The 11,997-nt window shown below is 40.8% G+C and overlaps 1 protein-coding gene across 5 annotated transcripts; it reads left to right on the plus strand.

The window, feature by feature from the left end:
• Positions 1 to 899: 899 nt before the first annotated feature.
• Positions 900 to 11,378, plus strand: LOC125042943 (Y-box factor homolog). 5 transcript variants are annotated; one of them, XM_047638762.1, is made up of 6 exons: positions 900 to 1,075; positions 6,745 to 6,980; positions 7,962 to 8,444; positions 8,747 to 8,788; positions 9,761 to 9,841; positions 10,139 to 11,378. In XM_047638762.1, exons 1-6 carry the CDS (start codon positions 1,003 to 1,005, stop codon positions 10,232 to 10,234), a joined length of 1,011 nt encoding a protein of 336 aa, XP_047494718.1. In that variant the 5' UTR covers positions 900 to 1,002; the 3' UTR covers positions 10,235 to 11,378. The 5 variants fall into 5 exon arrangements, with proteins under 5 accessions (XP_047494718.1, XP_047494719.1, XP_047494721.1 ...); XM_047638763.1 differs by lacking the exon at positions 8,747 to 8,788 and having other exon boundaries at positions 7,923 to 8,444; XM_047638765.1 differs by lacking the exon at positions 8,747 to 8,788.
• The last annotated feature ends 619 nt before the right edge of the window (positions 11,379 to 11,997 follow it).

Consider the following 11,997-nt stretch of genomic DNA (forward strand, 5'->3'; position numbering starts at 1 on the left):
GAGAGAAGTAAAGGTCAAAATCAAACGCACGGCGGCGCAGTAGCCCACCGCTTAGCACATGTAAGGCTGCTGTGCAGGCTGACTGCCAGAACTCTACACCTTTCTTTTTATTGAAAACTACCTGATTCGTGCAGCTTTTAATGCAAAGAATACAACTATTTCGTGATTAACATCCTTCACGCAATTGATGGAGCATCCCAGATACTTAAATAGGGTTAGCATTCGCCCCCATGCCAATTTGTCGTACATCTGGAGTCCATATACTTAAAATCGATATTAGCTGGGAAACCCTCTCACTCTGTACCCGTTCAGTGTTACTCTCATGTAAACATTTCTTATAGTAACAATATTATGGGATAAAAATGATGTAATTGAAACCAAGGTATTATGTGAGACTACGAAAGCATAATTTGATAATGTTATTTTTCTACGTGTGTGCGTGGTTTGAACTCAACGATAATAAATTCACAAAACACCTTCAAACAGGTGAAAACAATACATATACTCTACATATACCTATGCTCAGAATTCCATATAATTTATGTGTTCGGATCAGGGTGTGGAAGAAAAAACGAAAGAAATACGATCTTTATATGTACCCAAAAGCAAAATGGCCTCCCTCGTATCATTAAACAAACAAACCCGCGGATAGTATTGCTTCTCACATTCACGCATTACACTATCCTTTGAACACTACCAAGAACGATAATTTCCTCAATCGAAAAATTTGAGAAAATCCGAATCTCTCAAAAGCCAAAGCGAACTCAGTACAGGCTTCGACCTCGGCCAATAAGAACTCCGCTTAGGGAAAGAACTCCGCGCGAGCCAATCGAAAGCGAGGAGACAAGGCGTGTGGGCAGAGACGGACCAATCAGCGCGCGCCTGAGGTGTCTTAGCAGCCCCCTCGTGCCGTGCTGGCTGGAAGAGCAAGAGCCGAGTGTAGGAAAACATCAGGGACGGGGGATTCACCCAAAGAACCACCCATTTTCCATCTGTACCACCATGGCGGACCCGGAGACACAAGCCAAGCCTGAAGAACAACCCAAGGCACCTGCTAAAGCGAAAGAAGTCCTTGGTAAGTGGGAGGGAAGGAGAGAAATGAGAGAATAAGTGAGCGCGACCGGCGGGAGAGAGGGAGAGTCATGGCGTGTTGAGCACGTGGTGTTTTCTGGCGACTCTGGGACGACGTTGGGTTCTTGGGCCTCGGGCTTGTCTGCATTTATTTCACTGTCGGGACTGTGTGCCAATCCCCTTACACGCGGAAATTGGAAAAGACGAAATGTTTTTTTGCAAGGAAGTTAAGAGTGACTTGCCGCAAATCGTTTTTTTTGTGTATTTTTACCGTGTACTTGTGTGTGGAAAATTTGTCATTTCTTCATGTAACTTTATCATGTGTGAGAAATGGATTCTGATTCCTGACTAGGAGAGTAAGTGAATTTATGCACGTGAGAAGGTAAGGAATTTTTAGACGGAGTTCTTCAAATAAAATAATTAAGGGTGAGTTGGTTTTATACAGGTTTAGAATAATTGGCACAATCATTAGCACAGTAAAATGGCATTTTGATGGAGAAATCTTGGTCCCAATAATCTAGGGTATTGTTTATCTAATTTTAAGATGAATCGGGAGCAGTATTAGGGGTGTTTGGAAATATCCGTGTCGTTACTTCCTGGTGTTGACCGTCTTCTGACCAAATTCACATTAAACCTATTGGAAAGCTTCCCGCCTCATCCTGTCCAATAGAATAATTCTCAGCGGTTTGCATTGGTCTCTGTGATGTAAGTTTACGAGGTTAGATAGCCATGGAGGCGTTGACTTTGCCGGAATCTATAAGGAAGTGTTTTTTCGCACCGTGATGGAATGCCCATAGTATGTAGACCTCGGCAAAGTATTCTCAGGGTATTTTTGAAAATTTCGCTATCAGGGTGGCAGTCTTTCTTAAATTTTGCTTGCTGAATCTTGATAATTATTGTAAAATTGGCTTTAAAACTAGACTTCCTTATTGTTTTGACTCGTTAATAAGTCCATGTGGAACTTTCTCTTGTTTGTGATGAGAATTTGAGTTTGAAATTCATTGACACTGTCCATTGACGGCTGTTGAGTATTTCGTGAAACCTTGATTTATACCAACAAACCTCTATTGTATGTATTGTGGCAGGATCAGCTTGGACAGGTTTCTGGTATTGGAACTGACGTCTAACACCGAAGTGGAAGAATCAAGCCCTGCAGTCCAATCGAATGTAATGTTCTGAGCATTTTCTTTGCCAGGGTGGTACAGAAGATGAGACTAAAAATTTCCGATGGATGCTATTCAGGAAATTGAGGACAGGACAATATTCCAGCTAAATTTTAGGGAAATTAAATAACCCAATGGCAAATTTTACTTAGCTCAACTTAGCTGTGGGGAACTAACTATATCAAGCTAATAAGATCCGTTATAGATAATCACGTGATAGAAGCTGGACTCGAGGGAAATTTGTTGAAATTGGTTTTGTCATGACTTTCCTGATTAAAAGGCGCTGGGAAAAACTGCTTTGCCCTTCATGTATGAAATGACAATAACGAGTGGAGGTTAGTGATCTTAATTCCTACCACTGAGAAGGGTTGTATTCAAGAGGAAGGGGATAGGGGGCAGCCTACCCTGGAAAAGGGTTTAGGGAGCAAAGCATCTTAATTACTGTAAGTGTGCATTGCATTACTCGATATACTTTAATCATCTGCATTTACTTTGTAATTTCCATGATACTTATCATGCCCTTCCCAGCTAATAAAACCGACATTGTAGTTGTGCTTTTATTGTAATGGGTACGAGTACTACATTCATTTGGAACAGTGTTATCTACAAAATAGTCTTGACCCAGTTATCGGTTTTAGGCATTGGTAGCATATTCCCATCACCTCAGCCGTCGGCCAAGTTTTTGCGCACATGATCGTGTCATGGAGATCAAGGTGGGTAGGTAAAACCTTGGAGATATGAGTGCATTTGTGCTGCTTTGATTTTTTTTCCCTAGTAAATTGTTACCTTTTCGAAGTTCCTTGTAAAATATGGGTAGAAGTCAGAATATCGACTTGGATTCTGTAGGTCATTACCTCCCCTTGTGCGGGAGAAACAGTTTGGGTCCTAATCTCTTGTCAAAGTATATGTTGATTGTGGCATAATTGCATGGAAATAGAAACCAACAGTGTGCACTTAAATAATTGTTTGTTTGTATTCCCAATTTTTGAAGTTCCTTCCAGTGTTTACAAGATTAAAGTATACACCGGTTAGGAAAAGCAGCAATGGTTATCGGTAGGGGGTCTAGAGGCAAAGATGCCAGCTTAGGAAGGTTTTTGATTTTCATCTCTGATAGTGTGATCGTTTCGGATGAAGTTCACGTGTTTGAGTTGGTGACTTGGTGTGATGGAACACTAGATCAGTTCTTGGCTGCGTTATCCTGCATAGCCACTGAATCTGCCCCCCCCCCCCCCCTCTGTAAAATAATAATTTTTAAAAATCTGATCTTAAACTGATTACCAATTTGATTGGTAATTAACCCCTTGATGACGGGTGTAGAAAACTAAAAAAAACTACGCTCTGGCGATCAATAGCAACGTGCTGACTTTGAGCGTGGGACTTCTGTACATCAAGCCGAATCCCCGCCTCAGAGCGCTTTGGCGCGCTGCTGTGGCGTACAGCCACACACCACATTTCAAGAGGTTTATGACGTCCAGAGACGTGACCCATCGGGTAGGGGTTAAGAAGCAAAGAATTTTTGAAAGACTTGTATAGAGCAGAATTGTAAGTATTGAAGTAGAATTGTATACGTTTATGGCCATTTATTTGATCCCTACTTTGCCACATTCAATACATGTATTCTCTAATTACATTATAATGTTGATATTAGCGACTGATTTGTGTGTGTGTGTGTATATATGTATATATATACTGTTTCTTTTTCCTCGAATGTATTTATCATGTTTTCACAAAGAAGGGGAACGTGTCCCAATATTGCCAATTGTCCAAAATTGCTGCCATGTAGCTTACAAATATCAATTTCATAATGAAAGGGCAACAATGCAGTATAAAATGAAATGGTTGATAATAATTGATTTATGAAATTGAGAAAAAATAAGAGACTTGGGGCACTGCCCCTGGCAAGGTAGGGAAGGGTGCTTTGGAGTTAGCCTATGGTGTACTTGCACAACAGAGGGGAAAATACCAAGAGCCCACCTCAGATTGTCTTGGGAGTACCAAGGGCTTATCCCCTTTATGACGGGTCACGCCAATAGGTGTCAAAACAAAACGCTCGATTTGTGGCGTGAAGCTGTACGCCACGGCAGCACGCCTAAGCACTAAGAGCCAGTGATTCGGCTTGATGTACCAAACTCCTGCGTTCAGTTAGCACGTTGCCATTGATTGCCATTGAGTTTAGTTTTAATTTTTGCTTGTTGCATTCTTGCATATGGCATTTGAGTGATATTGTGCACAGATATGAAGTTCTAAATGCCCTAAGAACCCTTTTATACCAATATTGGAAGAAATAAAAATCTATGATTTTTGATGAAATGTTGATTTTTTTTCTTTTAAATTGAAAGTTTTGTGTACATTTACACTAGACTTTTCATCAAGTCTTCCTATTACAAAGGTAATTGTGTGTAAAGTATAAATAGTTTGGTTTGGCTTTGTTCTAATAGGCATTACCTAAAAAAAAATTGATTTGAAATATTGTTGCTGTTATAAAGAGCATTTCAATATGAAGGTTGTCTTGGAAAAGGATTTTAGAACTTTGGAAATATTAGAGAACCCTTGTTTATGCAGAAAATGATTGAACACTAATACCTACTCTAAAATAATTTTGAAATTAGGTCTTGTATATGGCCTTCGTAAGGAGTTAACCCCTTCCCGATTGGTCATGGCTATAGGCGTCAAAACAAACTACTCGTAATGTGGCATGCGGCTGTATGCTGCGGCAGCGCACCAAAGTGGTATGAGCCAGTGATTCGGCTTGATATACCGAATTCCCGCTCTCAAAGTCGGCGCGTTGCCACCAAGGGGTTAAAAGGTGTTAGACCTTTTTCATGCATTTCCCATGAAAATTGCAACCTGCCTACACTCCTGTAGGTGCCATGAATGTGTAGATGATGACCAACCCCACCCAGTTGTCATATTTTTTATTAACTTGTTTACATACGACTGAACCTCATGGCAATGGCTGTTTTGTAAAAATTAACAAAGAAAACCATCTTGATCTAGGGTAACTAATAATTTTTCCTTTACCTATAAAGGGGTTTAGTGCCATTAAATGGGTATGATTAAAATGGTTAACCTGTGTTTTTGCATACATATAAACCTTAAAAATTATAATCACAGTTTTTATTTTATTTTTTTATAATGAACTTGGGCAAGTGTGTAAACATCCAATGGCCTGTTCTCGGCTCATTTACATAAGCTACATTACTATCCAGGAGCCTTCATTTTAATACATCTAAAGATTTGTTGCATTTGCAATGGCATCAGATTGTTCAGGATCAAGGTACCTACAGGAGAAAATTCATGGTGGTATTCAACAGTTAGATAGTGTTTGTTGTAAACATTGAGCATGCGTAAACTTCATTTGTTAACCCAATGGCGGCGGGTATAGAAAATTAAAAAAAAACTCTACGCTCTGGCGAACGGCGGCAGCGCGCCGACTCTGAGCGCGTGAATTCGGTACATCAAGCCGAATCATTGCCTCAGGGCGTTTTGGCGCGGCACCGCTGCGGACAGCCGCACGCCTCACATCGTGCGTATTGTTATGACGGCGACAGCCGTGACCCATCGCCATTGGGTTAAAAGTAACTTGTAACATCCATCCTCCAATCTTGAATGAAAGGATATACAAAATGGTCTACATTCATAGTTGCCTGAAAATTAGTATATTTGTATAGAAGGGAAAGTTACAGGTAATTTTTAGAATTGCAGTTCTTCCTGAATTGCACAATTTATGTTGGCTCGTTACTTTCAGACAGCATATTTTCATTCAATTTGGTAAAATCTGCTTCTTAACCTCTGCATACCTCGTTGAATTTTGTTTTCCTCTGTTTTGGTTTTCCTTTGTTTTAGAGCTGAACTTGTTTTCCTTTTAAAAGGGCAAGTGTGAAAGTCCCGTGTAAAACAAATTGATACTCAGAGTAAACAGATTGGTGTTCATGGACAGTTCTATGGTTAAAAATGATAAGGTCTTGTTAAAGTTGACCCAAAGTTAACAAAGGTACAGCATCTATTAGAGGTTTTGTTATTGGTGATTGGTTATTTATGATGGTATATTGGTATAATTTTAGATTGTCAGCTATTTGATGTCCTTTTATAATAGTTAACATATGAAGGATGTAACAGATCAGACAAGCTGTGACATAATTTTTTTCTTCTTCTTCTAGGTAAAACTTTGCCTTTTTTACCAGTGTAGTTGACTTGTTTAACCCTAGATTTAGGCCTTCAATGTACTAGGTACTTTTCAAATTAATTAATTTTGACAAGTTAGTGTAAAATGGACTGGAGGTAAATCTAGTGCTTTAACATTGCCTATGCATTGTCAAATAACTTGTACTGCATAGGTCTAATTGTGCCATGGGAGCCAGACCCCAATGTGAAGTACTTCATTTCATGGTTCTTTTTGAAATGAGGTAATTATGTATGGTATTTTATTTACAAGATTTTGATTTGTCATTTTCTAAACTACTGTTAACCACTCTACATTTGTATTATAGTATTCCTTTTCTCCTTCCAGCCACCAAGGTAACCGGCACTGTGAAATGGTTTAATGTGAAGAGTGGCTACGGCTTCATCAACCGGCATGACACCAAGGAGGACGTGTTTGTCCACCAGTCAGCCATCACCAAGAACAATCCCAGGAAGTACGTGCGTTCAGTGGGCGACGGAGAGGAGGTGGAGTTCGATGTTGTGGTTGGCGAGAAGGGCAACGAGGCTGCCAATGTCACTGGGCCCGGTGGAGAGGCTGTGAAGGTGGGCATGAGCAAAGTTTTTTTTGTTATGAGTGCTTTCCCCCCAAGTATATGGGTGTGCATTGCAAACCTTTATTGCTCTTAATTATTACTTTTTATCTTTAAGCTTTCACATTTTCCTTTTCCGTCCCCCTTTCCTTTTGGCCTTTTAGATGTTAGGTTTTAAATTTTGTTACTGCTGTGTTGCTTTTGATTCATGTTGATGCATTATTCCCTTCTAGGTAGTGCATGATAAGGATGGAGTGATAAATTATGGGTAAAGAACATAATGGTATCAAACAAAGGGATGCATTAATTTTCAGCACTTTTGTGATTTTGAAGATTTCAGTTTTTACTGTGTGCTGTCCCTTTCATTACTGCATGTTATGTTTCACATTCTTTAGCATTTTTTCAAAAGAATTCCTAGTACCCTCCCTAGTTTCCCTTCTTATTAACTAGAAGTTCAAATGCGCATCAGTGCTCGCCTGTTATCGCTTAATCTGAAGTATAAATATTTTCCAGTTTATAAAGTCTCTTCTCTGCTCTCGACATTAGATTAGATTGCCTGTTTTCAATTATATATATATATATTTTTTTTTCCCCACCCCAAGTAATGCTTTGCAGTTTCACTTTTTGGTCTTGTCTGATATAAACCCTTTCACAATCCAGCCAAACCTTTTGATTTGTATCAGCTTGTAAGAGTTTGGCTGTTTCCTCTATGCATGCACATTGGTACTCAACTACTGAAGGTATGGCAACTACTGCTGGATATCACAGGTATTTGCTTCCAACCGACTTTTAATGTGATGCTGTTTTGTACGGATGTGAATATATTAATGGCGAGCCCGTGGAAGAAAGAGAAGCCATGAACATAAAATTTATAAATTGTTCAGGCAATCGTAAGATTACTTGGAGAGCATCCTAAGTCAGAGCAAGATTTCTGTAGCATTGTGTACTTCCGCAGGGGTCGTCTTATGCTCATGACCGTGATGTTCCCCTGCAGGGGTCGCCCTACGCAGCAGACCGACGCCGAGGCTATCGCCGACGCTACTATCGTCGTGCAGCTCCTGGAGAGGAAGGGGAAGAGGTCGAGGGAGGGGGAGAATTCACACCACAGGTGAGGGGCCGCGGCCGTGGAGGTGGATTCCGTGGCCGTGCGCCTCGCAGGTTCTACCGTGGCCGCTTCTTTGGGCGTGGTCGTGGCCGCGGTGCTGGACGCGGGGGCTATGATGCAGGCTATGCTGACTATGAGGGAGAGATGATGGAGGGAGAAGCTGTGCCCATGAGAGGCCGCGGAAGGGGACGAGGCCGCAGCAGGGGCAGAGGAGGACGCACCCCACGTGGATACTTCCGCCGCTACTACAGTGCTCCCCGACCACAGCAGGAGATGATGGGCGGCCCAGAGGAGGTACCTCGCCGCAGATTCCGCCGTGGAGGCCGTGGCCGTGGCCGTGGCGGTCGCTTCAGCGGTGCTCCAGAGACCAGGGTAAGCAGTGGCACATAGGACCAATATGCTTTCCTAATAGGTTTTGGAAGTTCGAAAGAAGAGTTCGCTCCTTCCACTCCATAAACCATTCCTCAAATGTTGAGGTTGTGGCATTTATGGAATAGGAAAATAGCCAAAATTTCAGTTGTGGATGGAAATATGATCTCTCCTTTCTCCTGGCAGATGTAGCTGCACTTCCCCACACACTGTGTAGACTATGTAGATATTAACACTAGCATGTCATATCTGGAGTCCTTCCCTTAGACTAAGGCATGTCCTCATACTGCATGTTTGCCTTACAGACATCGGAAACGCAGACACAGGTAGCGGCTGAGGGACAGAAGGCAAGTTTATCCTTCAACCTTTCCCTTACAGCTGGGCTGCCAGGTTGCATGGCTGGCCATAACAGGGTTTATGCTGTCTCAACACTTCTACTTTTATTTTATCCCAATGCCTTTAGTTTGATCACTCATGTTGTGTTCCAGCTTTCGGGATGGTGTAGAACCTTATATTTATTATTTTCTTAAGTCAAAAATCTTTTTATGGCACTAACTGAAAGTTTGCCATGGCTGGGAATTTTGGTATTGCTTTATGTAAGTGCAAAAAGGGTTGATACTGCTTGCTAGAGACCTGTCCCTCCCTATTTCATTTAATTTCACGTTACACATGATTTGATTGCTATTTTTCCACCCCCTCCATTAATGCTAAAATTCCCCATACTAGTGTTTTATATTTGCCTGCTATTGTCTTGGAGTATAAAGTGTTAACAGTGTAAATTGATATTCTTTCACATAAAAAAAATATTTTAGGCAGAAACTTTTAGCCAGGTAACATTTTTGCCCTGTCACTGTTTTTGAAATTCTGCATAAAGTAGTCTTGTTTACAGTGAGGAGGTTGAGAGATTTTCTCTATGCATGGTAGATTGAGCAAATCAGGTGAAGCTTCAAGTTGGATTTTATATATTATATATATATATATATATATATATATATATATATATATATATATATATATATATATATGAGCTAGTGCACCTGTTTTTCATATTGAGGTTGCTGTGCTTGCCAAAGTATTTGAATTTATATTAAAATGGAAAGCAGATGTTTGCTTAACCCCCTATTAAGGAGGTAATAGTAACAGTTTCAAAAACTGTTGTGTTAATGTTAATCTAGGATAGACTAGGTTGCATGCGGGAGCTGGAACACACTTTAGTCCATGTGGGTTTTTATTGGCATGAGTATGCCTATTACTCATTTTCCTGTCCTGTCTTTGCAAATGGCTAGCTTAGAATAAGGCTTTGCATGTGCTTTTTTCAGCCTGAAGCATCAGCAGAAGAATGTAAAGAAGGAAATGTTGAGTCTGAGGGAGAGCAACCAGAAGCTAGCACGGAAGCAGTGGTAAGACCACCACGCTTCCTTGGCTTCTCTCCCTCCTCTGTTTTTGTGATCTTCATTGTATTTTTGTTTTGCTTTTGTCTGCTACCCTTAGGATTAAGAACTTTTTGAAATTTAACTTGCCATAATTGGAATGATATACTGAAGAAATTTCTTGTGGGGGTAGGGGAAAAGGAAGATCATATAATGTAGGCTTACCACTTTTCAGACTTTCCTGACTTTTCTGAAGGATCTTGAAATAGATTATTTCTTGATCAAACAACAATTCTGTGATGATAATGGAACATTATGTGTTTACAGGGAGAGGGACAGCAGGCAGGTCAAGAAGGCCAGGCTGCACCTGCAGCACCACCTCAGCAGCCAGTGGAGAACACAACTGCTGAAAGCACTGCGTAAACCCGTAACCCAACTCCCCTTAAGTCAAGCCACCAAAGTTAAGAAGTCTAGTTTTTAAGTTTGACACTATCTTGTGGGTCCCTTGTCTCATAGATTAGTGTCAGCCTTGAAAACTAGCCTTAAATGTAAGGTTGGGTGGGATTGTTGCTGAGCCACGCCCCAAGCCCTAAACGCGCCTAGCAGGAGTCTCACCCACCCCCCGGGACCCCAGCGGCACACAAACCACCAAGACGGAAGAAAGGGGCAAAGTAATGCAGAGCAGCGGCTTAATAACCAACACGCTGTTGCTCCCGGTTACCAGAAAGTCGGCTCTGACCACCTAAGAAGGAAAACCTTGCGTGTCCTCACTCCGGGTCCGGTAACAAAGAGGTCACACCAGAACAGACAAACCCACGGCCAAGGGTTGGAGTCACCGATATGATGGCCCTTTCTTTGTCACGCAACACCAATGATGACGCCATGCAGCAAATAACTACGATACTTATTGTCATATGGGTGGGGAATGAAGCACAGTTGATATAAATATGAATATGACTATACAATTCTTGTACGATTACAATGGGTGGTAAAAAAAAAAAGGAAAAAAGTTTAAGACAGCTGATTCCTCATGAAAGAAGTATTTTGATTCACTAGTCCATGGTGCTGAGGTGTGTTTGTTGCTGGTTGGGTTCCACCAAAAAAAGTGTAAAATCACAAGAGTTAACCTCATGCACATGTTTGATAAAGAACTCACCCCCAGTAGGCCCTGTGACGAGCCTGGGATGCCGCAACTAGGTCCGTATGGTACAAGACGTGAGTCTACCCATATACCCTTTTTATCATTGGTCGTCCTCTTCTAAAGGCTGGAGGATTGCAATGTTCTCAGTTTGGATTATTGTTGCAGGTGTCCTTGGGTTGACGTTTAGGGGTGTATCAGATGAATTTTAAGATCAGGTTTTAAAGTAATGACTACCAGCTTAACATAGCTAGGTATGGGCAATAGTGGATGGACGTTTTTTCTTGTTTTATGTCTGAAATATTTAACATTGGCAGTTATTTTTGGAAGACCCTATTTTGACACTTTTTCTACATAAATTTTGTAGGAAATTATCGTGCCACAAAACATGTGCATTTGCAATAAACCAATAAAATCCATAAAAATGTACTAAGTAACTTTTCTTATCCTAATATTGAAGAAGCTTAGGGAGTGCTCTGGACAATTTAGTATATTATCATGTATTATCGGTTAATACTACAGTGCAGATAAAATAAAAATGCCACACTTGGAAGGCCAGTTCATATTCCCAAGGAAAAGTGTGGAAAATACACAATGGCTTTGCAATATGTAACCATTGGGATTGCTTGTTTCCTGGAATGGTGGTTGAAATCTGAATTTGCAAAGCCAATAAATTTGAGCTGGGGAAAACTTTTTCTATGTTCTTAAATGCAAATGAAACCTTAAATGCCTCCCATCATTATGGCTACATTTATTTCTGCAACTCGCCTCCCCAGTTCTCTGCTTGCCTTTGTAGATCTATCCTACCTTGCCTCCACTAATTTTGTATGGTATTTCCTTTAACTTTTCATCATCCCTTGTTCACTTAGCCTAAAGGTTTACTCACTTTTACCCTTTTTGCCACAATACTTTTTCATAATGCTGTAAGACCTTAGTATTTGTTTTAACCATTTACCATTCTGGGAATCCACAAATATTGCCTATTGAACAAAAAAAAAAAAAAAAACAATTATCCTTTGCTCGTTGTGAAAGGGGCTTACGAGTGCAG

Source organism: Penaeus chinensis, chromosome 33 (assembly GCF_019202785.1).
Source record: "Penaeus chinensis breed Huanghai No. 1 chromosome 33, ASM1920278v2, whole genome shotgun sequence".
NCBI classification, from domain to species: Eukaryota; Metazoa; Arthropoda; class Malacostraca; order Decapoda; family Penaeidae; genus Penaeus; species Penaeus chinensis.

Bases quoted from the DNA above. Each gene is read 5' to 3' on its own strand.
- LOC125042943 (XM_047638762.1), top strand. From the start codon at position 1,003: ATGGCGGACCCGGAGACACAAGCCAAGCCTGAAGAACAACCCAAGGCA. The intron at 1,076-6,744 runs GTAAGTGGGAGG...TTCTCCTTCCAG, and splicing joins TAAAGCGAAAGAAGTCCTTG to CCACCAAGGTAACCGGCACT. The intron at 6,981-7,961 runs GTGGGCATGAGC...GTTCCCCTGCAG, and splicing joins CCGGTGGAGAGGCTGTGAAG to GGGTCGCCCTACGCAGCAGA.